Source organism: Pantherophis guttatus, chromosome 13 (assembly GCF_059756535.1).
Source record: "Pantherophis guttatus breed Tessera chromosome 13, ASM5975653v1, whole genome shotgun sequence".
In the NCBI taxonomy this organism is placed as follows: Eukaryota; Metazoa; Chordata; class Lepidosauria; order Squamata; family Colubridae; genus Pantherophis; species Pantherophis guttatus.
This window is the reverse complement of record NC_142075.1, coordinates 22,126,481-22,152,609: the sequence shown is the minus strand read 5'-3', so window position 1 is coordinate 22,152,609 and position 26,129 is coordinate 22,126,481. Positions and strand designations below refer to the sequence as shown.

The 26,129-nt window shown below is 47.7% G+C and overlaps 2 protein-coding genes across 3 annotated transcripts; both read right to left on the bottom strand.

The window, feature by feature from the left end:
* Positions 1–62: 62 nt before the first annotated feature.
* On the bottom strand, positions 63–15,806 carry EDC3 (enhancer of mRNA decapping 3). 2 transcript variants are annotated; one of them, XM_034409551.2, is made up of 7 exons: positions 15,602–15,806; positions 13,848–14,025; positions 12,543–12,853; positions 11,001–11,336; positions 5,908–6,061; positions 4,899–5,116; positions 63–2,637 (listed from the first exon to the last, which is right to left on the bottom strand). In XM_034409551.2, exons 2-7 carry the CDS (start codon positions 14,009–14,011, stop codon positions 2,303–2,305), a joined length of 1,518 nt encoding a protein of 505 aa, XP_034265442.2. In that variant the 5' UTR covers positions 14,012–14,025; positions 15,602–15,806; the 3' UTR covers positions 63–2,302. The 2 variants fall into 2 exon arrangements, with proteins under 2 accessions (XP_034265442.2, XP_087734231.1); XM_087878105.1 differs by having other exon boundaries at positions 12,543–12,993; positions 15,602–15,713.
* A 2,079-nt stretch (positions 15,807–17,885) lies between these two features.
* Positions 17,886–24,559, bottom strand: CYP1A1 (cytochrome P450 family 1 subfamily A member 1). The gene is made up of 6 exons (XM_087878104.1): positions 23,681–24,559; positions 22,800–22,926; positions 21,302–21,391; positions 20,569–20,692; positions 19,584–19,670; positions 17,886–18,299 (listed from the first exon to the last, which is right to left on the bottom strand). Exons 1-6 carry the CDS (start codon positions 24,512–24,514, stop codon positions 18,011–18,013), a joined length of 1,551 nt encoding a protein of 516 aa, XP_087734230.1. The 5' UTR covers positions 24,515–24,559; the 3' UTR covers positions 17,886–18,010.
* Between the last annotated feature and the right edge of the window lie 1,570 nt (positions 24,560–26,129).

The following is a 26,129-nucleotide window of genomic DNA, read 5'->3' as shown; positions in this document are numbered from 1 at the left end:
TGTATTTAGTAATGTTCAAAAATTACGCATCAATAAAGTAAGGAAGCATTTAAAAGAAGAAAACCAGTTCAAACATTTAATGCGTTTCATATAATAAATTGTCTTTGGGACCTGACTTCTGAGGCCTGACTTAGCTTACATATTTAGACACACTTTATCTGAAGATGAGCCGCTTTAAATGGAATATTTGATAAGAGGTATGGTTTGAATGCCAAACTAGACAGTTAAGACAAATCCTGAATTGAAATGAGTTACCAAAAAGTGCTGATAATGATTGTCTACCAAGGCATTATTACACCAGCCCTGTTTTGTAATTCCTAGGGATGATTTACGGAAAAGGTCCGATTTTCAGGGATTTGCACAACCATCTGAAGATCTTGGTATCAATTCAACCCAAGCTTGCAGTTTGATCTTAAAAAAGATGTACAACTTCCATTAAATTGGAAGTTATATGCATGGCACTGCTGTAAACACCACAGTAAGAATCGGGGCGTGTTAAGTTCTCTGCCCCAGTCTCCAATTTTAATTATTTTTAAAAAAATCATTTTAAGCCTAGAGAATGGTCTAGTGGTGAAGGGGCTTGCCTCCCTCTCGGAAGGTTGAGAGTTCAATCCTAGGTACTGGCAGATGTTTCTCTCCTAGGGTGCAAAGAAAAAAAAAAATCTGCTGCAAACTCCACATAGGCATCAGGGAGGGCATCCGGCCAGTAAAATGGTCAGCATCATCCAGTTGCCCTGACTCTGCCCCGAATTAAGGGATTACAGGATAGTAAAAAGGGTTTTTTTTTAAAAAAAAAAATTAAGCCTAACTTAGTGTGCGGATTCAGTCTGGGCTGACGGTTCTGGGGAGAAAAAAGCGACTTGTTTCCTGCGTCGGGAGCGAATGGAAATGAACACGACTTGTCAAGCGAGCTGCTTTACTGCAGTTTAATCACTGTGATTCATGAGATTTCTGCACGGCATCTTTGGAGACGAGAAAAGGCTGAGCGCGGTGGTGGATTTCTTGAAGCTTCCCGCTTCATCAATACACGGAGCCCCCCCTCCCCCGCGAAATCTAGACGGCGCCCAAGGACTGCAGGAACAAGCCCACCCCCGCGTAGCAAGAACCGACTCCCCGCAGAGCATCGTTAAGACAATTCCCCACAAAAATGGGAGAAACGGAAGAGGAACCAAAGCATCGCTACGGCAGCGCCTGCGGAAAGGGTGGCTCATGGGCTTTTCAGTGTGCGGGACCACAATTGTGGCCAGCCAGTTTGCCTCTTAAAGGTGGACTACCTGACAACATCACATCCATTCTCTCGCTCCATGCAAGCACAGGTGTGCGGTCCTTATAAAGGGAAGTAGACCATTGTGCCCGAGTCAAAGCGCTTAAAATCTTCCTGGACCTTTGTATCCAATGGGAACGGCATGGGCCCAACAAAGCTCCTAGTTCTTTCGGTCTTGTGCACACAGTCACACTCACACACACACACACACCCCACACGAGGAATAGTCATTCATCCGCGCACGCTCTTCACAGTAAGATGGCAGGACGCGAGTTACGGTAGAGACCTAAACGTTGGCACGATCCTATCCGTTCCTCCGTCACTCCAGGCGTCCTCGCGACACCCACACGGCACCGTTCACTCAACGGGCACCGTTCACTCAACGAGCACAACGGGAGAAGCAAGTGCTAGTTAAGCCATGAGCCGAGGATGAGGGGGGGGGAGAGGGGAACGAGGGCCGGCCCTGGAATGGAGCACGTGATTGCAACCCAAACGTGGCAAGTCCAAGAACGCTTGAGGTGGAAAGAAAAGGACGATCCAAGCACTATAGGAGGGAACCCAGATAAATCGTGATCGTTTCCCCCGTGATCGTGGAAGGCCGGGGCGCTACCCAAGCAACCTTTCGCCCACACTAGTGCTGGGAAAAAACAAACAACCACCCCAAAAAATCCCCAAAAGTTTAAAAGAAAAAATCACAAGGGGTCTGGTAACCCAACCAAAGTGAAGCGGGGCTCCTGGGATAAGAGGACACTTTTGCTCATCTTCCCACCATCAACGTGAGCTGCCTTTGAAGACTCCTCCGGGCAATGGCACAGGTGCACGGATGGCTCGGAGGAAGGGGGAAATCCTTGCGCTTTTCTTGACCTGCTGTGCCAGTGTTCCTTTTGGAGAAGAAACACAGCCCAGAAAGTTTACCCAAAAATATATATATATATATATTTCTCCTTAAGGCGTCCACAAATGTTTCATACGGTCAGGATCCACTGGGTAGCCGGAGCTTTGTCTTCTCCTGGATGACAGGCCAGGGTTTCCCGCCCTTTAGGTCGAATGGAGAGGGATGACAAATTTGCAGCCGAAAGGCGAGTGGTAATTTATGCCCACCTCCTGGAACACTTTCTGCGGGATGCCGATGTCGCACAGGTACAGCCGGCCGGCCCTCTCGCCCAGCGACAACGGCAGCCCCAAGGCCAGAGACCACTTGGCGTCGATTTCTTGTTCCATTTCGTTGACGGGAGGGTCCAAGCTGAGGACGGGGGCTCTGTTCTGGTTGGCCCAGTCTACGGCAGCTTTGTACCAGGGCTGGTCCCTCAGGAAAGCGTTTTCGTGGCAATCTAAGCAGTTGATCACTAAGTCAACAGGCGTCTCTGGAAGATCTAAAGGGGGAGGGGTGGGGGGAGAAAAAAAGAGGGCGTTAGGCATTCGCTAATGGGGTGTCTAGGGGACGCGGTGGCTCAGTGGTTAAGACGCTGAGATTGTCCATCGAAAGGTCGGCAGTTCAGCGGTTCGAATCCCTAGTGCCGCGTAACGGAGCGAGCTCCCGTTCCTTGTCCCAGCTTCTGCCAACCTAGCCATTCAAAAGCATGCAAAAAATGCAAGTAGAAAAAATAGGGACCACCTTTGGTGGGAAGGGAACAGCGTTCCATGCGCCTTTGGCGTTTAGTCATGCCGGCCACATGACCACAGAGACGTCTTTGGACAGCGCTGGCTCTTCGGCTTTGAAATAGAGATGAGCACTGCCCCCTAGAGTTGGGAACGACTAGCACATATGTGCGAGGGGAACCTTTACCTTTAATGGGATGTTGGGCTTAAGTGGGGGAGATCCAGTGTGGGAGATCGAGGTTCAACCCCCGTCATGGATCGCTTCAAACCACTTCCTCTCACACTGAACTGCGGTGGAGATAAAAAATGGAAGCCGGCCGCGAATGGTGGAATACAGCCAGTCCTCGGCTTAATGACCATCAGTGGAGCCCCAAATTTTTGTTGCTAAGCGAGACGTTAAGTGAATTTTGCCCCATTTTTACGACTTTTCTTGCCACGCTTGTTATAGGGAACTGGCTGTAGTTGTTAAATTAGTAACTTCAACCAGGTATTTTCCTACGTAAGCCAAGTTTCTCAAATTGCAGCCAAATTTCTCAAATTGCTCAGTGAATTCACATCTACTATCTAGGCTTCTTGCTGCCTATTGGGAGACTAATATAGATGTTTCCAAAATAGATCTATATTAGTCTCCCAATAGGCAGCAAAATGCATCCTTGCTGTCTGAAGAAGCCTAGGATAGTGGATGTGATTTCACTGAGCTATGGCTGCAATTTGAGAAACTTGGTTTATGTAGGAAAATACCTGGTTGAAGAAAAATATATACAAAAACCTACGATAAGAAAAGAAAGCAAATGTGTGTGTGTGTGTGTGTGTGTGTGTGTATAAATAAATAAAAGGACTTTGGGTCCTCTTGATCTAATCTGTCACCTCAGCCTGCGACCAGATTCACCTGTTCAGGTTATCTCCCTGAGATAGAAAAATAAACCAGGGTCTCCCCACTAGGTGGAGCTCGTAAGGTTGAAAATTAACAGGCTGTTAAAGGCAGCTGATGCTTTTCGCATCTAGAAGCTTCCATGGATCTCAACTTCCTTGGCTTCTTCCAGCTGCCACTTGGACATCAGCAAAAATATATTCCAAATCTTCTACCACCACCCCGAAACATGCTGGATTCCCATTTTCATCACCCCATCTTCTTCCTAAGCCTCCCCACCCCACACCCTTAAAACAAAGACATTTGATTTTAAGAACTTTAAGAGGTTTTAAGATTTGGTATCTTGACGTCCCCTCCTGAGGAAGTACAAAGGTTTGTGGAAAGTTCATGGGAGTACAAAAAGCATGAATGAATTAATTGTAGCATGAGCCCAACATCGAAATGTTAGGTGACTTTTGGAGGGTTCCATAAAGCGACCCCACTTCTGAATCACTGAAACGGATTGTTTTATGGAGTGCTGGGAACACCCTGATTCAAGCTCCTTAATTTCTCGTTTTTAGATGGTGGCGGAATCGAGGAGATGATCTGGAACATTTTTAAATAGCAGGCAGCGTTTTAAAGTTTCATCCCGTCTTTCTGTTTGTATTTTATGCTTTTGCTTTTACCGTGTTTTATGATTTGGGGGGCTTACTAATGTAGACTCTGGAATTGAGAGATAATTTTTTTTAACAGATTAACAGAGTTGGAAGGGACCTTCCAGGTCATCTAGTCCAACCCCCAGCTCAAGGAGACCCTACACCATTTCTGACAGAGGGCAGTCCAGTCTCTTCTTGAAAGCCTCCAGTGATGAAGCTCCCACAACTTCTGAAGGCAACTTCTGTTCCATGGGTTGATTGTTCTGTCAGAAAATTACTCCTTATTTCTAGGTTGATTTTCTCCTTGATCAATTTCTATCCATTATTCCTTGCCTGGCCTTCAGGTGCTTTGGAAAATAGCTTGACACCCCCCCCCCCCACCTCTCTGGGGCAGCCTCTCAAATATTAGAAGACTGCTATCATGTCTCCCCTGGTCTCCTCTTCACTAGATTAGCCATGCCCAGTTCCTGCAACCGTTCATCGTATTCATCGTATAATTTGAAAGGCTCCGTTCCACATTTGCATTTACCTTTAATACTGGACACTTGCTGCCCTTGCGTCTTGCTGAACAGCGTCAGCTCATTGGTGATCGATTCCAGCATCTTGACGAAATTGGGGAGGAACAGAATGACGTCCACGTCGTGATTGGAGAGGTGCCGACCACAGCTGATCCCCTGGGCCCCTTTCACGTGAGGGCCACACAACAAGGCCACGGTAGGTCGCTGGTGAATGTTTTTAGGGTTCAGCCTGAAAGGGAACAAGGATTTAGTTTTGTGGAAGCGTGAATTTTCAGACGAAGGTGCAGCAAAGAAAACTTGTCGCTTTCTCTAGGAAAAGAAACTTCGAATCCTTTACCGCAGTGGCACAGTGCAGTACTGCAGGCTACTTCTGCTGACTGCCGTCTGCCAGCAATTTGGCAGTTTGAATCTCACCAGGCTCAAGGTTGACTCAGCCTTCCCTCCTTCCAAGGTGGGTAAAATGAGGACCCAGATTTTTTGGGGCAAGACGCTGACTCTATAAACCACTTAAGAGAGGGCTTGTAAAGCATTCTGAAGCGGTATATAAATCTAAGTGCTATAGCTCCTTTCCTTTCCTTTCCCCTTCTTTCTCTCTCTCTCTCTCTCCCTTTCCTTTCCTTTCTTCCCCTTCTCTCCCCTCCTCTTCCTTTCTTTTCCCTTTCTTTCTCTCCTCTCCTTTTTCTTTCCTTTCCTCTCCTTTCCCTTTCTCTCTCTCTCTTTCCTTTCTTCCTCTCCTCTCCCTTTCCTTTCCTTTCCTCCTCTCCTCTCCCTTTCCTCTCCTCTCCTCTCCCCTCTCCCTTCCCTCCCAGTGGTTAGAATGCAGTATTGCAGGCTAATGCTGCCGACTGCCAGCAGTTCAATCCTGAGTGGCTCAATTTTGACTCAACCTTCCATCCTTCCAAAGTTGGTAAAATTAAGAACCAGATTGTTGGGGGACAATATGCTGACTCTGTAAACCCTTAGAGACGGCTGTAAAAGCACTGTGAAGCGATATATATGTCTAAGCGCTATGGCTATTACCTGTTGGGTCCTCCGAGCAAACTCAGGGCCATCTGGCTGGCGCACACACCTGTCATTTCCAACCTCCGTTCGAGAGTCAAGCCGTGTTTCTCGGCCACGGAAAGCAGTTTTTTGTGTAGCTCGTAAGAGACGCTTGGGACTACCAAGCCAGAATCTGAAATGCAGAATGGGAAGAGAGTTATCAAGAGGCCCTGAGCAAAAGGAGTAGGGCAGATCCATAATTCAAGTCGTCATCCGAAGGGAGGTCAGGTTTAAGCAATGGGGCTCGACCCTTTTAAACTTGGCCATCCCATCCCAGAGTTCTTTAGGACCATTGACACAATGAGTGGCTTTTTCAGTCATAAAAAGCTCCAGGAACTATGGGTGCTCCCAATTCTATACGCCGGCATGTAAACAAGCTTAAGAGAGACTTAGGCAGGTTTCAGAGCTGATGTACAGAATCCATACCTTCAAAAAGCAGGGGTGTCGTGGGCCTCCAGATGTGGCTGAACTACAGTTAACAACACCTCCGTCATGCTAAAAAAAAGGGGTTACTGAGAATTTCTTCAGCTCCCAGAGCCCATTGTTACAGATTAACAGAGTCGGAAGGGACCTTGTAGGTCATCTAGTCCAACCCCCCCACCTAAGCAGGAGACCCTACACCATTTCTGACAGATGGCAGTCCGGTCTCTTCTTGAAGGCCTCCAGTGATGAAGCATCCACAAACTCCAGAAGGCAACTTCAGTTCCATGGGTTGATTGTTCTGTCAGGAAATTCCTCCTTCATTTCTAGGTTGAATCTCTCCTTGATCAGTTTCCTTCCATTATTCCTTGTTTGGCCTTCAGGTGCTTTGGAGAACAGCTTGACCCCCTTCCTCCTCTCTGTGGCAGCCCCTCAAGTATTGGAACATTGCTATCATGTCTCCCCCTCTAGTCTCTTCACTAGACTAGACTAAACTTCTCGAAAGCTTCCAGTGATGAAGCTCCCACAGCTTCTGAAGGCAACTTCAGTTCCATCGGTTGATTGTTCTCACTGTCAGGAAATTCCTCCTTATTTCTAGATTGATTTTCTCCTTGATCAGTTTCCATCCATTATTCCTTGTCTGGCCTTCAGGTGCCTTGGAAAATAGCTTGACCCCCCTTCCTCCTCTCTGTAGCAGCCCCTCAAATACAAGAACTTCATTCCTTCTTTAACGCAAAGCTACAGCAAAGAAAGCAAAGAAAAAAGATGATTATTCTGCAAGAGTATTTCAGTAGTCTCGATGCCAAATCTTCAGGGGACCTGAGTAACCACAAGATCGGGGTTTTGTTTTTGTTTTTAAATCATGATAGAACCTGGTTTGGTTTTGGCTTTAGAGGGACGAGTGAACTCAAATCAAATCGAAGCGAACCGTGACTTGTGAACCCAGCTGGCAACAACAAGTGGCTTAATGTCTCTCGTGAGAAGCTTATTACACCGAAAAAGAGAGTCTAGTATGACCTTGCATGTTCACAGCCAATTAAAGTCCCCATCTTATCTTTATCGGCTTTATTGCATTAAGTATCAATGCTACGGCTACTTTGTTCTTGAAACTCAAGACTACAACAGTGATAACTTGATTGCAAAAGGAACAGCCCTGCCTGTTCAAAGGCAGAGAGACACCAACGCTGGTTACAATAGGATAGGTAGTCCTCAAGGGGTCATTAAGGGGCCACCACAAAGAAGAAGAGGGGGTCAAGCTCTTCTCCAAAGCACCTGAAGACAAGACAAGAAGCAATGGAGGGAAACTAATCAAGGAGGGAAGCAACCTAGAATTAAGGCGAAACTTCCGAACAGTAAGAATAATTCATCAGTGGAACCACTTGCCTTCAGAAGTTGTGGGAGGCTTTTAAGAAGAGACTGGACGACCATCTGTCTGGAATAGTATAGGGCTGTGATGGCGAACCTGTGGCGTGTGCGCCAGAGGTGGCACTTGGCACCCTCTCTGTGGGCACGCGAGCCTTCACCCCAGTTTAGCTCCGCCGCGCAGGCCTCCAGCTGGTCTTTGGGTCTCTGCCACGCATGCGTGAGGCATGTACAGGAGGGCAGGGCGTGTGCATAGAGGCAGGGCACATGCGTGGGGCACACACACTTGGGGGGCAGGCCACTTACACTTTGCATTTTGGGGGTTTGGGCACGCTTTGGGCACTCGGTCTGGAAAAGGTTAGCCATCCCTGGTATAGGATTTCCTGCTCAAGCAGAGAGTTGGACTTCCCACTCCGTTACTGTTATTCTGTTTTTAAATGCAAACCCGGCGTTCGCTCTGGGCGCAGTTTGGGAAGTGAGCAAACGCTCAGCAACCGGTTGTAACCCGAGGACTACTTGTACTGCCCTTGAGCCCCAAAGGTGGCGAATGGAGGGCGTGCAGGGTTTGGGCTACTCTCCAAGAGAAACAGGCCTCTTTCGACATTCTCGTATTGCCGGCCTCGCGTGCCTCCGCAGCTCTTGGCTCCCATGTAAGGGGATCTTTGTCGGGAACACGAGAAAGATAAGGTGTGCGATGACACAGCCCCGCGGCACGCAAGGACGGGCGCTACACTAAGGGCCGCCGGATGCTTTGTGCTAATTGTTCTCGGACGGGAGCGTGAGAGCACCGAGGATTCCCCTCCCTGCTTCTCTCACTCACGCAAGGGCAACCAGTCGGACCAGCTTATCACAACCAGACGGTCTTAAGTAAACTCAGAAAAGGCGGCGGCAATCTAAAAAGGTAGCGTGTAAAGCTGGAGGGGAAAATATATATATATATATATATGTGTGTGTGTGTAATTACAGAGCTGCAACCAGAGGCTGGCCGAGAGCCAGGTTTAAATTACACCGGGACTGGGAGATAGAAGAGTAGAACGAATCGACTTAGGACTGGATGTGGTTATCGCCGGGGTTGCCAACTCAAAAGTTAGATGCGGCTGATACAGCTTTGCGAGGGGCGCCGAAGGACGACGTTAGGCTTCCTTGGCTGGGCTCCCGCTTTTCCCTCCAACTCTTTTAATTCCAATTTATTCCAAATCCTGCCCTCATTCGCCCCGTGTGCCTTATGACGGTTGCTGGCTTCGATTGGTTGCCTGTAAACCCCCAACGGGCTTTTTGCTGGCTTCGATTGGTTGCCTGTAAACCCCCAACGGGCTTTTTGCTGGCTTCGATTGGTTGCCTGTAAACCCCTAACGGGCTTTTTGCTGGCTTCGATTGGTTGCCTGTAAACCCCTAACGGGCTTTTTGCTGGCTTCGATTGGTTGCCTGTAAACCCCTAACGGGCTTTTTGCTGGCTTCGATTGGTTGCCTGTAAACCCCTAACGGGCTTTTTGCTGGCTTCGATTGGTTGCCTGTAAACCCCTAACGGGCTTTTTGCTGGCTTCGATTGGTTGCCTGTAAACCCCTAACGGGCTTTTTGCTGGCTTCGATTGGTTGCCTGTAAACCCCTAACGGGCTTTTTGCCTGCACGAACTACATTTTCCTCCACTCGGCTGCGGTCACCCTCCATTTAAAGGAGAATCATGTGAGAATCACGGCTCTGGCTTTGTGGCCTAATCTGATTTGCTGAAGGCAACTGGGACGCGTTTCACAGGAGCACCAGGGGCCAGCGGCGGCCGGATGCATCCGCTTCCTCCCATCGCTCCTTTGGGGAAAGCATCTAAAGCAGTGTTTCTCAACCTTGGTAGCTTGAAGATGGGTGGACTTCAACTCCCAGAATCCCCCAGCCAGCAGCGCTGGCTGGGGGATTCTGGGAGTTGAAGTCCACCCATCTTCAAGCTTCCAAGGTTGAGAAACACTGATCTAAAGTAAATGGAGAGTAGCCACATCGGTACAGGTAGTCCTCCACTTACAACAGCTCGTTTAGTGACCGCACTCAAAAAAGCGACTTATGACCGTTCTTCACACTTACGACCCCCTGCAGCATCCCCAGGGTCGTGTGATCAAAATTCAGATGCTTGGCAATTGACGGATTTATTTATGACGGATGCAGCATCACACAATCCCCTTTGGCGACCTGCTGACAAGCAAAGTCAATGGGGGAAGCCAGATTCACTTAACAACCAGGTTACTAATTTAACAACTGGGGAGATTCACTTAACAACGGGGCAAGGCAGGTCGTAAAATGGGGCAAAACTCACTTGAAGACAGAAATTTTGGGCTCAACTGGCATCATAAGCCGAGGACTTACCGGTATTAGACCTTTCTTTTCAAAGCACCCACCCCAAATAGTTTTCTAAAGTTTACAGGAAGCCTTCGACCTGCGACCTCAGTTCAGCCAAAATTTATGTTGCTAAGCGAGGCAGTGGTTAGGCGAGGTTCGCCAAGTGTTACGACCTTCCTTGCCACTGTTGCTAAGTGAATCACTGCAGTTCTTAAGTTAGCAACATGGCTGTTGAGAGAATCTGGGTTCCCCGTGGACTTTGCTTGCCGGAAGGTTGCAAAAAGGGGGGACCAGGGGTGAAATCCAGCAGGTTCTGACAGGTTTTGGAGAACCGGTAGCAGAAATTTTGAGTAGTTCGAAGAATCGGCATATACCTCTGGCTGGCCCCGGAGTGGGGTGGGAATGGGGATTTTGCAATATCCTTTCCCCTGGAGTGGGGAGGGAATGGGGGTTTTGCAGTATCCTTTCCCCTGGAGTGGGGAGGGAATGGGGATTTTGCAGTATCCTTTCCCCTGGAGTGGGGAGGGAATGGGGATTTTGCAATATCCTTTCCCCTGGAGTGGGGAGGGAATGGGGATTTTGCAGTATCCTTCCCCCGGAGTGGGATGGGAATCGAGATTTTGCAGTATCCTTTCCCTGGAGTGGAGTGGGAATGGGGATTTTGCAGTATCCTTCCCTTGCCACACTCACCAAGCCACACCACGCCCACCAAACCACGCCCACAGAACAGGTAGTAAAAAAAATTGGATTTCACCACTGCCCGGGACACCGCAACCGTCATAAATACGAGCCAGCTGCCACGCGTCTGAATCTCGATCACGTGACCACGGAGATGCTACAACGTTGGTTAATTGTGAATAAACAGTCCTAAGTCCATTTTTTTTCAGGGCCCTTTCGACTCGGAAGGGTCACTAAACGAACTGCTGCGACTCGAGGACTACCTGTGATTGTGAAAATCCCGACGTACCGGTGCAGAACTCTTTGCTCGCCTGGGGAACGGTGATCCGTCTGTACACGATGGGCTCCGACTCCAAGATGTTCTCGTCGTGGCGGTAACGGGCGGCCGCCTTCTCGCTGGGCGTGCCCCGGGAGCGGGTGCCGCTCTTCCTTTCGTAGGTTTCGATCTCCTCAAACACGGCGGCCTTATCGAAGAGGGCCAGGTTGCCCTCAAAGTCGAAATCGGTATCCAGAATCTCTTCGATGTCGTCCCCAAAGCACTCGTCGTCCTTGTTCTTCATCTGGCCATTCTTCATGCCGCTTTTTTTTGGGGTCGCCTGGTTGGGGTGACGGCTACTGGACGACCCTGAGGGGAAAGACAGGAAACGGAGGTCAGAAGAGCCGCCGGGGATTTGCTGACGAGGACAGAGTCGAAGGCAGGGGTCCCAAACTCCCGGGCCGTAGCATGCCAGAAACCGGGCCACGCAAACAAGCATAGCCCCATCTGTGGGATGCAGACAGCACCCAAAACCACACCTCTTCCGGTCCACGGAAAAACCTCTCTCCACGGAACCGGTGTTCTGACCCAATTGTCCCCAAACACGAGAAACCCTCTGAAGTTGAAGCAATGATTCCATTATTAGGGAGCCCCGGCAGCCCCGGCAAAAGTTTTCTCTCTCGACGCAGGCTAACAGGTCTGTCCGGCAGGAAAGATGAATTAGTTGTCTGCCACATCTATTCATCTCCGCCCCCTGCCTTTTATCCCCAGGGCTAGGGACGGGCTTCTCTAGTAGTAGTGGCTCTTCCATCCCAAGGACCGGCCCATAGATTTCCACTGCTCTCCTCTCCTCTGCCTTCTGTGCATCCACATATCAGACACTGGACCCAGCTGTTCCTCCTCTTCCTCATCAGCCACCTCCAGACCTGGGGGCTGTTGACTCTCCATCTGAGGGCTGACGGACAGCCCAGGCTCCACTTCTCTCTCTCTCTCTCTCTCTCTGCCAGCTCCATTCCCATTTCCCTCTTGGAGCTCTCAGGTTGCCTTGATGCTGACCCTGACTCCCACTCCTCCTCCTCCTGATTTGGCTGCTGGAGGGGCCGGCGCAGAGGTGGGTTTCAGCAGGTTCTGACCAGTTCTGGAGAACGGGTAGCAGAAATTTTGAGTAGTTCGGAGAACCGGTAGTAAAAATTCTGACTGGCCCCATCCACGCCTATTCTCTGCCTCCTGAGTCCCAGCTGATCGGGAGGAAATGGGGATTTTGTAGTAACCTTCCCCTGGATTGGGGAAGGAATGGAGATTTTACAATATCCTTCCCCTGGAGTGGGGTGGGAATGGTGATTTTGCAATATCCTTCCCCTGCCATACCCACCAAGCCAAGCCCACAGAACTAAATTTACTAAAAAAATTTGAAACCCACCACTGGGCCAGCGGCCGATAAGCCATAACAATTGATCCCCAAAGGTTGGGGGCCTCTGTCGTAGACAAAGCAGACAGAGCAACAGACCGTAACCACAGCTACGCCAAGGTGGGACCATTGAGACTACCCAAAAGAAGTCCCTAAGAGACACTCACACGAGTTGTGCCTGCGGCGGAAGTTTTTGGATGGGTTCAAGGATTCCATGTGCCGGTCCATGTAGCTCTTAGAACAGGGGTGCAGCTGGGGAGAAAGAGCAACCTCTTGAGTCTTCACGTCGGTTCTCCTGGGGATGTTCTGTGGAGCACTGCTAGGCTTCTTCAGCAATTTGCCAGTGCCGTTCTGACTGGCACCACCCAGACACTCGAGAGCAGGAATGCCAAGGTCGGGGTGCTGGAAGTCTCCACATTGTCCGTTATCACCAAGGCCTGGAATCTCCAGGATCTTCAGCTCAGTGATATCCCCAGCCCTAAACAGGGGGAGAGGACCAGAGATGAGATTAAATTGGCCGTAGTGCTTGCCTCTCATCGCATCCTCTGTCCTGTTTGCCGGCGTGGGATAGAAAAGGAAGAGCTACGCATCTTGAGGGCTTCAGGTTGGGGAAGAGTGCTGTATAGGAACATAAACCATCGTGGTTTATCGTTTGACCATCAGAATAGCAATAGCAATCACACTTATATCCCACTTCACAGTCCTTTACAGCCCCCTCTAAGTGTTTTAAAGGAACAGCCTCTTGCCCCCAACAATCTGGGTCTTAATTTTACCCACCTTGGAAGGATGGAAGGCTGAGTCAACCTTGAGCCATTCAGGATTGAACTGCTGGCAGTGGGCAGAGTTAGCCTACAATGCTGCATTGTAACCACTGGGAGGGAGGGAGGGAGGGAGGGAGGGAGGAAGGAAATCTCTCTAAGCGGTTTAAAGAGTCAGCCTGTTGCCCCAACTATCTGGGTCCTGATTTTACCCACCTCGGAAGGATGGAAGCCTGAGTCAACTTTGAGCCAAACTGAAGGCAGCTGGCAGTAATGGATTCTAACCACTGTGCACTACAGCTCATTACACTATTAGAAGAACCTTTCCCAAAATATAAACATATATTTTATATGTTTACGTGGAGGAAAAAAAAAACTGGTAGGTTTGTGAAACCTTTTCTCTGAGATTAGCAGCCGTAAACAATGTTCAGATGCTCCCAAGACAAGCCATTCTTTAACTCCCTTTTGTAAGGATGGACAGACTTCCAGGCTGCTGGGTTTCCAAATAACCCATCTCCCTTATAAACACATATTGCAAAAATAAATTTAAAAATGATAGCAACCCAATTCGACATCAGCCAGAAGCCTTGAAAAATGAAGCATAAACTACATGTACCGTAAATCTGTAAAGCTCCCTGCAATGTGCATTTTCAGAAAAAAACCTGCAACATTCAGTTTTCAGGCCTCAATGAAGAGTCACGGGGGAGCATTTACCTGAAGGTAACCTCCGGTACCAAACATTTGACTCCGTTATGGAAAGGCTGTGTGAGTGAAATTGTCTGGCTAGCTTGGTTCACCGCAGACACTCTTCCCTGGTAGACTCCCAGGCTGTCTCCACAACTGATCGAGACGATGCTTCCAAGCCAATCCGTAGCCATGACTTCCGTGACTGCTGCAAAACAATCGAAGGGGGTGATGAGCTAACGTATATTGCAATAGAAGAGAATATTTGCAGCTCAGGGTGGAACCGTGGAGTCCCTGACGCTCTTTGGAGCTTGGCTGTTTTCCTTGCAGATGTTTCATTACCCAACTAGGAAACACCATCAGAGCTAGGAGGGAATGGGGTTTGTGGAGTGAGTGAGTGAGGAGGAGGAGGAGTGTGGTGTCCTTGTTGCTTTCTCGGTGATTTTCTTGCAGACGTTTCATTACATGGCTCAGGGCCAGGGTATCTTCGAGACCGCCTTCTACCGCATAACTCCCAGTGACTGGTAAGATCCCACAGTGTTGGTCTCCTCCGGGTCCTGTCAGCTAAACAATGCAAGCTGGTGGACCCGCAGGGGAGGGCCTTCTCTGTGGCTGCCCCAGCTCTCTGGAACCAGTTACCTCCTGAAGTCCGGACCATCCCCACCCTATTGGCCTTCCGAAAAGCGGTGAAGACCTGGCTTTTCCGGCAGGCCTGGGGTCGTTGATCTCGCTCTTGCGATCTGGCGAGATCCGGCCATGAATGGTGTGAATGAGTTTTAATGTTTTTAATTCTTAAATGTTTTTAATAATGATTTTAAATGCATTGTGAGCCGCCCTGAGTCTTCAGAGAGGGGCGGCATACAAATCGAATTAATAAATAATAATAAATTACCCACCTAGGGAACATCATCAGGGCTAGGAGGGAATAGGGTTTGTGGAGTGGAGGAGGAGGACTCTGGGCTCCTTGATGCTCTCTGAGCTTGGTTGCACTGCTGACGTCGGGCGATGAAATGCCCCGCAAGTGAACAACGGGGCTCAAGAGAGCACCAAGGACTCTTGAAATCATTCTTGAAATATCTTGCCTGTAAGGATTAAAATCTTCTTTTATCCACTACCCAACATCCTGGCACGTAGGTCAGGTTAAGCAAGCGACTGCCCAAAACTTTCTCAATGGGTTGAGTGGACCCTTCGGTCTACCCCATCAGTCCCTTTTTTATGTCCATCAACCCGTCTGTCCATCTGTCAATCAGGCTACCCATCCGACAGAGGTGGACAGACAAGGAGCGCGTGCTGGCTGGGAATTCTGGGAGCTGTTGTCCAACAGGCCTGAAACTGGCTTGAGGTTTTGCAGGATTGGAACCCAGAGCCCGTCTTTATTAACCCCTTTAATTCACAGGGCTGTCAGGGGGAGGATAAAATTGGGGAGGGGGAGGGAAGAGACTCCCCCCTAGAACTTAGGGGGGGCTCCCCTAACTAAGTTCCCTTTTAGGAGGAGGGGGAGCCAGCCACCCCCAGGACCATGTTGGCAACGTGGAGACTCGAACCCGGGTCTTCGCCTTTCGGGATCCCAACCTCTTCATTCTGGTCTATGAACTGAACTGGGGGAAGGAGGGGGGGGGAGGCTGTGACGTCACTCCCCTCCCAAAGGGGGCGTGGCCGCTCCCCCTCGCGCCCTGCCTCAGCAGCCTCCAGGCGGGAGAGCGGCGGGGCAACCGGGGCCCTGGCCCTCGGCGTGGCGGAGAGGGGGCGCCGGCGGGCCTCTCCCCCCACGACCGCTTCCACACCTGGGACTCGGAAGCCGAGGAACCGCGGGCTCCAGCCTTCGCCTCTCTCGACTCTTCTTCTCTTCACAGACGCCTTCGCTCCGGAAATGTCGCCCAGCAGAAGGAAGCAGGCGTCACTTCCGCTTCCGCCTCGCTTTAAAAAGGCTCTCTAGGGATGAGGCGCAGAGGCGGTGGCCTTCGTGGGAAAAGGTACTCAGGGGCGCATGCGCGCGAGGCAGGTCGACCAGGGAGTGTTGCGCATGCGCCTTGGAGATGTTAGGGCAGCTTGCGGCTTGCCGCTTAAGGCAGAGGTGGGCAAATACGGCCCTTTTACAACCTGTGGACTTCAACTCCCAGAATTCCTGAGACAGCCGTGCTGACTCAGGAATTCTGGGAGTCGAAGTCCATAGGTTTTAAAAGGGCCACAGTTGCTCACCTCTGGTTTAAGGGAAGCCCAGCTGTCCTTTCTCAATCTTTAAAGGTGTCGGGGCTCCAATTCCCAGAATTCCTCACTTCGCATGCTTTTAAGATGTGTGGACTTCAACTCCCAGAATGCCCCTGATTAGGGACTTATGGGAGTTTTATTCTTCATTCATGTGATTCTATTTTTATAACTGCCAAGTGAGTTTGAAGTCCAGGCGTTTTAAATTTGCTAAGGTTGAGAAATACACCATCATCCAGATCTTGAAATGTGGTCATGTCAATCAGTCAAAACTTTGTGGGGAAGCTGGGTTTTTTTTTTTTTTTTGGAATTGTGCAAAATCAGTAAGGATGTGTAAACTGTAAATCCCCAATAATAATAATAATAATAATAATAATAATAATAATAATAATAATAATAATAATAATAATAATTCAGAAAAGCATCAGGTTACCATTTTTTTTTTTCATTACTGTTTTCCTAAAGGTTTGTATCCCTTTAAAATAGGATCAGATTTTCCTGTAAAAGAGCAAATGACAAAACTCGCAAGCCGTCTCGTAGAAATCCATTTTTATTTTTATTTTTACAATATATATTATACAATACTTAACAGAGACCTTCTGGCTCATCCACATTTTAATCTCTACGCTAGAATTTGACACGTACATACTTCTGCAGAATCAGTGGCTCTTAGGCAGATAATTTGAGACGTAAAGTGCATTTAATCATTCAAAGCACCTTTATCAAGCATAATTCCCTAGTCATCACACTTAAAATGCCTATGCTTAGCTCATTTTTGTCGTATTTTAATTGCAGTTTTCCTCTTAAGAATGCCAAGGAGTATACATACGTACTACTTTCCCCAATTTCTTCTACAAGAAAGCTTGCGAGGTAGATTAAGATAAGAGATAGCGGCTAGTTCAAAGTCATAACCCAAGTGGCCAGTGAAGACAAGTTATGATAGGTTTTAGGTAGCCCCATCATGCCTACTTTCCAGATCGATTCCTTCCCGCTAATCTTGCAACGATTTAGATCCCATCCCTGTCACCTTGCAGAGATCTAGACCAGACCATCCCTATGCCAAGATCTAGATCCAGGTCCTGTTGTCTTGCCAAGATCTAGATCCAGATCCCACCCATGTCTTGCAAAGTTCTAGTTTCACTCCACCCCATTCCCTTGCAAATATCTAGACCCAGGTTGCATCTCTGTCCTCTTGCAAAGATTTAGATCCTGCTTCTATCCCTGTTATTTGCAAAGTTCCAGATGCTATCCCTTCCACACACACAAAAAAAGAATTTTATTTATTTTGTATGGCTGAGCATCTTAGAAAGGAACTGGGATTTGCGCATATGGATGGCCGCTTATTTAGGTGTACCTAGATGTGTTGATAATATTTGCCTTGCACATGGACGACGAGTCTGGAGGACTCAACCTTTGGCATGCAAAGACATTGCTGTATAATATACATGGAAATCCTGTCTGCGTTCCAATATCAGCGCGGGAATTTTAGAAATGCCTCGGGGTGGCTTTTCGGCTAGCCCTCCCAACTGTAACAATTCATCATTGCGCTTCTCAGCTCTACCTGCTATAGTTTTACACTTGTGATTTTTGTCATGAAATAACTCCACATTGGAAAGACACTTCCATTCAATGTGAACTGTCCATCACAAATACATGGGATTATTCAAGGTTCAAATTCAGCGCCTGTTTAGATCGATTTACGTCCTGAGACAATTCAAAGGATGTTCTGTGTTAATTAAAGACCTTATGAGATTATCCCTGAGATATAAATTCCCCATATACTGTATATATATATATATATATATATATATATATATATATATATATATATATATATATATATATATATATATATATTTTCAGCAAGCTAGTAACATCATTGTAAGTAGCTGAGCCACTCCAAAACCAAACAACAAATCAGAATAAGTAACCCCTCGTCCCCCTTCCTGGACAAAGGGTCAGCTTCTGTTCTTTCCGGATTTCCCATGCTAGAAACGGGGTTTGACCCGGAAGTGTTCGCATTTCTTGTACTTCATGGTCAGGCCATACTGCGGGGTTGCATCCATCATCTCTGTGTCAGACAGAGTGAATTCCAGTTTTTGCACCAAAGTGGTCAGAAACAGGAACACCTCCTGTTTTGCAATGCTCTGCCCAATGCATTGCCTTCGCCCCAAGCTAAAAGTCATCACTTTTTCACATTCCGCTCGGTTTATTCCTGTCCCGTCGGTCGTAAGAAATCGTTCCGGGTTGAAAACAGAAGGCTCGTTCCAAAGTTTCCTGGGGGAAAAAAAAGCAAACACACCATTCTAGGTTATCTCTTTTTGAATCCCTCAAAGCAGATTAGTGTTGTGGCCCACCAGCGGCCTGCGCGGATCATGGCTGATCCCGACGACGAGGAGGCTGGTGTGGTGTCACGCCAGCAGCCGATGCAACCGGCGCTCGCGTCTGGCAGCGAGGAGGCTGAAGAGGATGTGGTGCCAGAGGCAGAGACACTCAGCCAGGGCCTTCAGAACCTCCAGAGGCTCCTTCAAGTGAAGAGAGTGAAGTGGAGGAGTCTCTTCTCAATGCTCAAGCATACAGGGCTGCCAAAAGGCAGGAGTGGCTACTCAAGAGGAGGAGGTCTCCTCGAGAGTAAAGCTAGAGGATAATTGGCCACTCCCTTAGCCTATTTAAGTCACAAGCCGTTAGTAAGTTTCTTGCTGGAAACAACTTGTAATTATCATTTTTGGAAAAGTCTTATCGTATCTTGTTTTCTGGGCTGGTTGCCAACCTTTGCCGGACTTTGGTTTATTCTTGCTACTTAATAAATTTGATAAGGACCGTTGGTGTGTGTCAATATCCTCAGGAATCTGGAGCTGGGGCAGAACAATTAGGAGAAAGCACTATGTTCCAACATCTTTCGGCTATCCGGATTAAAGCAACTACTACATGACTTCCCAAATTGCCAGCCTGCTCCTTCTGTAATAACCTATGTGGACACTCCTACTAAGGGTTTTGTGAAGATGTCAGCTGTGGTCCGCCAGCAGCCTGCGGAGCTGGCAGAGGAGTCGGCCAGCGATGAGGCTGAGGAAGAACATGGGCCAGTCCTGGAAGCTGGGGAAGGCCCGGATGAGGAAAATCTCTGATTCAGTTCCACAAAGGTGGGTCTTTTAAATGTGCAGTGGTATCCTAGTAGCCCTTACTACAACCTTACTACAATTTTCTCCCCTTTCTTTTAAATTTTTAAACTGAAATTTTAATTTGTTTTAAATTATTGGGAGTTTTAATTGTCTTGGGCTAAATTATTTAATTTGGTTTTAAATTGTTTCTAACTTTTGTATTGATGTATTTTATTCTGTGCCTGTTCACCGCCCTGAGTCCTTCGGGAGTAGGGCGGTATATAAATTTAATAAAACAAAACCAACATAAAACATACAACCCTTTAAAGCAGCCGTGTCCGAATGACATCTAAGGCGCTGCATGACCCTAAATGCAATCCAGATTTTGATCCATTGCATGTAGAATTCTATTATCTTGCTTGCCTTGGCAGGTAGTTATAGAGCTATTCTTGGCAATACTTACGGATCATGGTTGACCTGCCATTGGTTCACAAACACGCAGGTATCGTTAGGAATATAGAAGCCATTCAGAGCTGTGTCCCTGGTGGTGCTAAAGAGAAAACAAATATTTGCGGTAACAGACTGACTACTATTAATAGAACCGCATGAATACAGTGGGTTCTTTTGATAAGATTGAATAAACTTTTTTTAAAAACATGGAAGTTAAGCACATAGCAGGTCTAGCTATTGGCAAACTACTCTCTCCTGCTAGTCACTAATAATATTTTCTGCAACCCTGGAGCAGGGGTGAAATCCAGCAGGTTCGGAAGAACTCGTAGCAGAAATTTGGATAGCTCTGCAGACAAGGCACTGTAATTTAACACCAGCTGTCTGCAATTAAAGTAAGTTCGAATCTTGCCAGGCTCAAGGTTGACTCAGCCTTCCATCCTTTCTAAGGTAGGTAAATTGAGGACCCAGTTTGTGGGGGCAATAAGCTGACTTTGTATAAAATATACAAAAGTATGAAGGCTATTGCTTAACGCACTGTAAGCCGCCCTGAGTCTCCGGAGAAGGGCGGCATATAAATCAATTAAAAAAAAAAAAGGAGTACTTCAGAGAACCAGCAAATGCCACCTCCGGCTGGCCCCAGAGCGCGGTGAGAGTGGAGATTTTGCAATATCCTTCCCCCCAGGAGTGGGGAGGGAATAGGGATTTTGCAATATCCTTCCCCCAGGAGTGGGGTGGGAATGGGGATTTTGCAATATCCTTCCCCCAGGAGTGGGGAGGGAATGGGGATTTTGCAGTATCCTTCTCTTGCCACGCCCACCAAGCCATGCCCCACAAAAATACAGTATTTGTTCCAAACACTGGGGGAAAAAAACGCCCTCAAAAGTGATGGTGGTATCTCAAGATACCTCAGATGATCCTGGATCACTTGCCAACTCCTTTGTGTCCTAGTGAGCTCTGATTTTCTAACGTAAATTACTCTCCAGCCAGTTCAATCTTACCAATGTGGGATTGTGAAGGGAATGAAGGATGAATGCCTGAACATCTCATACATAAAAGCTTCAGAGTAAGGGAGCATGGCACGGTCCGATTGCTTGGGGGTCCTTTCCCTTCCAATGATTTGGTCTGTGGGTCAGGAGAAAAACAGAAATAAGAGTCAGTTTGGTCTACTGGTGACCGCGCTTAAAGAGGAGACGGTGAGTTCAAGTCTCACGAAAGCCAGCTAGATAACTTTGGAATAAGAGGTGTGTTGGATACAGGTGTGAAATCCAACAAGTTCTGGAGAACCGGTAGCGGAAATTTTGAGTAGTATGGAGAACCGACAAATACCACCTCTGGCTGGCCATCAGAGTGGGGTGGGAATGGGGATTTTGCAATATCCTTCCCCTGGAATGGGGTGGGAATGGGGATTTTGCGGTATCCTTCCCCTGGAATGGGGTGGGAATGGGGATTTTGCAGTATCCTTCCCCTACCACGCCCACCAAGCCATGCCCACCAAACCACGCCCAGAGAACCGGTTGTAAAAAAAAATTGGATTTCACCACCGGTTGGATATATTCACCGCCTTGGGTTATTTGTAAAAAAAATAATAATAATACGAGCGGGATACAAATAAGTAAATAAATAAGAACAGAAGATAGATGGAAAGCCACTCTTGGAAAGGGAATGTCAGGGTGCCAAGGAGCACCCCCAGCAAAATAAAGCTCTTTTAAAAGTCAACAGATTTGGATTTACCTAGTTCTTCTTGAATTCTCTTCTGGATTTCTGGGTAAGTCACCAGATAGAGAAGGCACCAGGACAGAGCAGTCGTGACGGTATCAAATCCTGAACAGACACAAAAAGGAAAAAAAAAAAAAGGGAGGGGGGGGAAAGCACTTAAGCATCAAACGTAGAATTGCCGATTGGGACTGGGTTCCTTGGATGATGTGAAATGCTTTCGTTTAACCGTGGAGCATGTGAGCCATATTTATTTTATTTATTTATTTATTTATTTTTCATATTTGTATACCGACCTACTCCCGAAGGACTCAGGGCGGTGAACAGCCATAATAAATACAAATACATATAGAAGTTAAAAACTATTAAGAAACAGATTAAGTAATTTAGGCTCAAAGATTAAAAACATCCAAATTTATCTAAAGAGGTTTAAAACCCAATTTAAAAGCCAGTTTAAAAGCCAATTAAAAAGGGAGAGTTAGGCCAGACCAGCTTGTTGGAATAGAAATGTTTTAATTTAATGCTAACTCCTCAAAGGCAGTGAGGCTACCTGGCTTCAAACGTTCTGCTAAGCCACCATGCCTTAGCTCAGTTTGGAGAATCTAATCAAGCATGGTCAGAAAGTGGCTTGAGGGAATGGCATCGGTTTTGCAAGTTGCCAAAGGCTTTTTAGCCTGAAATCCCGTAATCAAACGGCATCCAAAGCAGTATTTCTCAACCCTGGGCCACTTGGAAATTGTCAAGTATTTGTAAGCCATTGGCACATGTGTCATATAGACACCAGTGGAGGCAGAGAGTGTCTCCACCCCTATGTGGAAAGGAGGGGCTTACCCTGAGTATAAAACCCCCTCCAACCTTTTCCACCTCTCTCGCTCTCTCCTTCTCTCTCTCCATCTCTCTCTTTTCAGAGACTTGATCTCTGTTGTACATAGTTAATATGATTTATCATATGAATAAAGACGTTTAAGACATTTATTTATGCATCTGCCTCTGAACTCTTCTATGCTCCTGGGTGTTTCTACGATCCCGATTCCACAGAAATATATGGTCTTCAAATCCCAGAATTCTGGGAGATGAAGTCCACATACCTTCCAGTGGCCCAGGATGAGAAACACTGATCTCAAAGATCTCCAAATCATCTTCTTTTAATCCCTTGCGGGGTGGAGTCGGCTTCAACCACAACAGTACACAGGCAAATAATAGATACAAACTCAAGGTAAACCGCTCCAAACTCAATTGCAGAAAATATGACTTCTGTAACAGAGTGGTCAATGCCTGGAATGCACTACCTGACTCTATAGTTTCTTCCCCAAACCCCCAAAACTTTAAGGTAGTGCATTCCAGGCATTGACCACTCTGTTACAGAAGTCGTATTTTCTGCAATTGAGTTTGGAACGGTTTACCTTGAGTTTGTATCTATTATTTGCTCGTGTATTGTTCTTGTTAAGTAGATAGTACTGAAATCGTCGTGGGAAGAAGAACAAGGAGCTTGCATTGTAGGGGAAGGGTTTCTTACCAGCTCCAAAGAGTTCGTTGACGATACCAACAATGTTCTGGTCCTTAAGAGCATCGTTGGCATTTACGTTCGTTTTTTTATCCTGGCAGAAGCTGATGAGGGAGTCCGTGATATCTCGGATGTTATTCTACAATACAGACCAGAAGGACAGATGATGTCACACCAACTTCCAGCCCACACAACTCTCAATTTCATGAAGGAATCAATGTTATTATTTTGATGACCACGTGCCAAACATTTTTCTGGAACTAGGAGGTCATTAGGAGTCGTTCTCACTGAGTATTGGTTAACAGTAACAGAGTTGGAAGGGACCTTAGAGGTCATCTAGCCCAACCCCCTGCTCACGCAGGAGACCTGTACTAGGGATTCGAACTGCCGACCTTTCTGATTGACAAGCTCAGTGTCTTAGCCACTAACAGTGACTCCAGGGGAAGGATACTGCAAAATCTCCATTCTCACCCCACTCCAGGGGAAGGATACTGTAAAATCTCCATTCCCACCCCAATCCAAGGGAAGGTTACTTCAAAATCCCCATTTCCTCCCAGTCAGTTGGGACTCGGGAGGCAGAGAATTGATGGGGGTGGGGCCAGTCAGAATGTTTACTACCGGTTCTACGAACTACTCAAAATTTCCGTTACCGGTTCTCCAGAACTGGTCAGAACCTACTGAAACCTATCTCTGTTTGTATTGTGTTGGGGAGTGGGGTGCACGAAGTGTCAGCGTTCCAGAAGAACCCAACTTCAATTAAAAAACTAACATGGAAGCCATATTATCACCGGAAGCTTCCACGCTGACACGAAGGGTGGCTCAGCCAATCTCACAGTACACCTGTTGTACTCTGACAATAAAGATTTGACTTGGATTGAATTGAATCAACACACCTTGTCAAAGCCCTCGTAATGTTCTTCCACCAGCTTCCGCATCAGCGCGTTGAATCTCCAGTTGAGATCTTTGAAGACTTCCATGCTGCGGTTGGGAAGATATCGGAGGATTGGGAAGAAATCCGCCGGATTTCCAGAGGCGGCCACCAGCCCGAAATCATTGTTGATGTCCACTATCTTCAGAAGTTCTTGATCCTCGTGGTCGTAACGCTTCCCGAAACACATGGCGCAGATGACGTTGACGACGGAGATGACCACGTACTGGAAGGGCTCAAAACTCTCCTTCTCTTTCATCAGATCCTGGAATTTCATGACCAGGTACTCTGCTTCCTTGGAGACGTGTTCCTCCAGCAGGCAAGTCGAGGAGTTAGGGCTGGTTGAGCCCCCAAAGGTCTTGAGAGCATTCTGGGCCAGCTTTCGGCGAAGGCGCCAACTTTCCTCGGAATTCCTACCGAAGGTGAAGGTCTGGCCATCACCGATGAACTTGAAGCTGTAGAGATCGGGACGTCCCGCAAAATCGCTCCCTTGCTTCACTAGAGCTTGCTTGATGGTTTCCAACCCACTCAGCACCACCACCGGTCTTGAGCCAAGATGAATGAGCATGACGTCTCCATACTTCTGGCTCAGCCGGGTCAAAGCCAGGTGAGGGTTTTTCCCGAGGTCGAAGATGTTTCCGATAAAGGGATACCCTCTCGGCCCTCGGAGCTTCCTTAACCCCGCTGGGATCCGTTGCCGGATTTTGAGGACAAGCAGCAGCAGGCAGAAAACAGCAGTGCCGATCAGGATTTCCGGGACAGAGACCATGTTTCTGGTTCTGATCAAGGCAGACGTCATCGTCCTAAATATTATGGTCTGCTGGGGAGCGAAGAAGCAAGGAACGGGAATGAGTTTTAATATTTCTAGATCTATTCTCTGTTGCGTTCATCTTTGCAAAAACGCTTCTTTTATGTATAGCAAATAGCACTTAGACTTATATACCACTTCACAATGCTTTACAGCCCTCAACAATCTGGGTCCTCATTTTACCCACCTTGGAAGGATGGAAGGCTGAGTCAACCTTGAGTCGTTCAGGATTGAACTGCTGGCAGTGGGCAGAGTTAGCCTGCAATGCTGCATTCTAACCAATAGGAAGGAAGGAAGGAAGGAAGGAAAGAAAGGAGGGAAGGAAGGAAGGAAGGAAGGAAAGAAGGAAGGAAGAAAGGAAGGAAGGACTACAGCATGATAAAGGGAGGGAGAGAGGGAAGATGGGAAGGCAGGAAAGAAGGACAGACTAGTGCACGAGGAAGGGAGGGAGAGAGGAAAGATGGGAAGGAGGGAAGGAAGGAAGGAAGATAGCAATAGCACTTAGATTTAAATGCCGCTTTATAGTGCTTTTACAGCCCACTCTAAGCGGTTTACACAGTCAGCCTCTTGCCCCCAACAATCTGGGTCCTCATTTTACCCACCTTGGAAGGTTAGAAGGCTGAGTCAACCTTGAGCCAGTCAAGATCGAACTCCAGACTGTGGGCAGAGTTAGCCTGCAATACTGCATTCTAATCACTGGGAAGGAAGGAAGGAAGGAAGGAAGGAAGGAAGGAAGGAAGGAAGGAAGGAAGGAAGGGGACAAAGGAGACAGGGTAGGAGAGCAGGAAGAAAGAAAGAGGCAGGCAGGGAGGCAGGGAGGGAGGAAGGAAGGGAAGGAAGGAAGGAAGATAGCAATAGCACTTAGACTTATATACCGCTTCACAGTGCTTTTACAGCCCTCTCTAAGCGGTTTACAGAGTCAGCCTCTTGCCCCCAACAATCTGGGTCCTCATTTTACCCACCTTGGAAGGATGGAAGGCTGAGTCAACCTTGAGTCGTTCAGGATTGAACTGCTGGCAGTGGGCAGAGTTAGCCTGCAATGCTGCATTCTAACCAATAGGAAGGAAGGAAAGAAAGGAGGGAAGGAAGGAAGGAAGGAAGGAAGGAAGGAAGGAAGGAAGGAAGGAAGGACTACAGCATGATAAAGGGAGGGAGAGAGGGAAGATGGGAAGGCAGGAAAGAAGGACAGACTAGTGCACGAGGAAGGGAGGGAGAGAGGAAAGATGGGAAGGAGGGAAGGAAGGAAGGAAGGAAGGAAGGAAGATAGCAATAGCACTTAGATTTAAATGCCGCTTTATAGTGCTTTTACAGCCCACTCTAAGCGGTTTACACAGTCAGCCTCTTGCCCCCAACAATCTGGGTCCTCATTTTACCCACCTTGGAAGGTTAGAAGGCTGAGTCAACCTTGAGCCAGTCAAGATCGAACTCCAGACTGTGGGCAGAGTTAGCCTGCAATACTGCATTCTAATCACTGGGAAGGAAGGAAGGAAGGAAGGAAGGAAGGAAGGAAGGAAGGAAGGAAGGAAGGAAGGAAGGAAGGGGACAAAGGAGACAGGGTAGGAGAGCAGGAAGAAAGAAAGAGGCAGGCAGGGAGGCAGGGAGGGAG

Bases quoted from the DNA above. Each gene is read 5' to 3' on its own strand.
- CYP1A1 (XM_087878104.1), bottom strand. From the start codon at position 24,514: ATGACGTCTGCCTTGATCAGAACCAGAAACATGGTCTCTGTCCCGGAA. The intron at 22,927-23,680 runs GTGTGTTGATTC...TCTGTATTGTAG, and splicing joins ATTACGAGGGCTTTGACAAG to AATAACATCCGAGATATCAC. The intron at 20,693-21,301 runs GTAAATCCAAAT...CCTGACCCACAG, and splicing joins GAGAATTCAAGAAGAACTAG to ACCAAATCATTGGAAGGGAA.
- EDC3 (XM_034409551.2), bottom strand. From the start codon at position 14,011: ATGGCTACGGATTGGCTTGGAAGCATCGTCTCGATCAGTTGTGGAGAC. The intron at 12,854-13,847 runs GTAAATGCTCCC...CCCCCTGTTTAG, and splicing joins GTACCGGAGGTTACCTTCAG to GGCTGGGGATATCACTGAGC. The intron at 5,117-5,907 runs GTAATAGCCATA...GTTCCCTTTCAG, and splicing joins TTGCTCGGAGGACCCAACAG to GCTGAACCCTAAAAACATTC.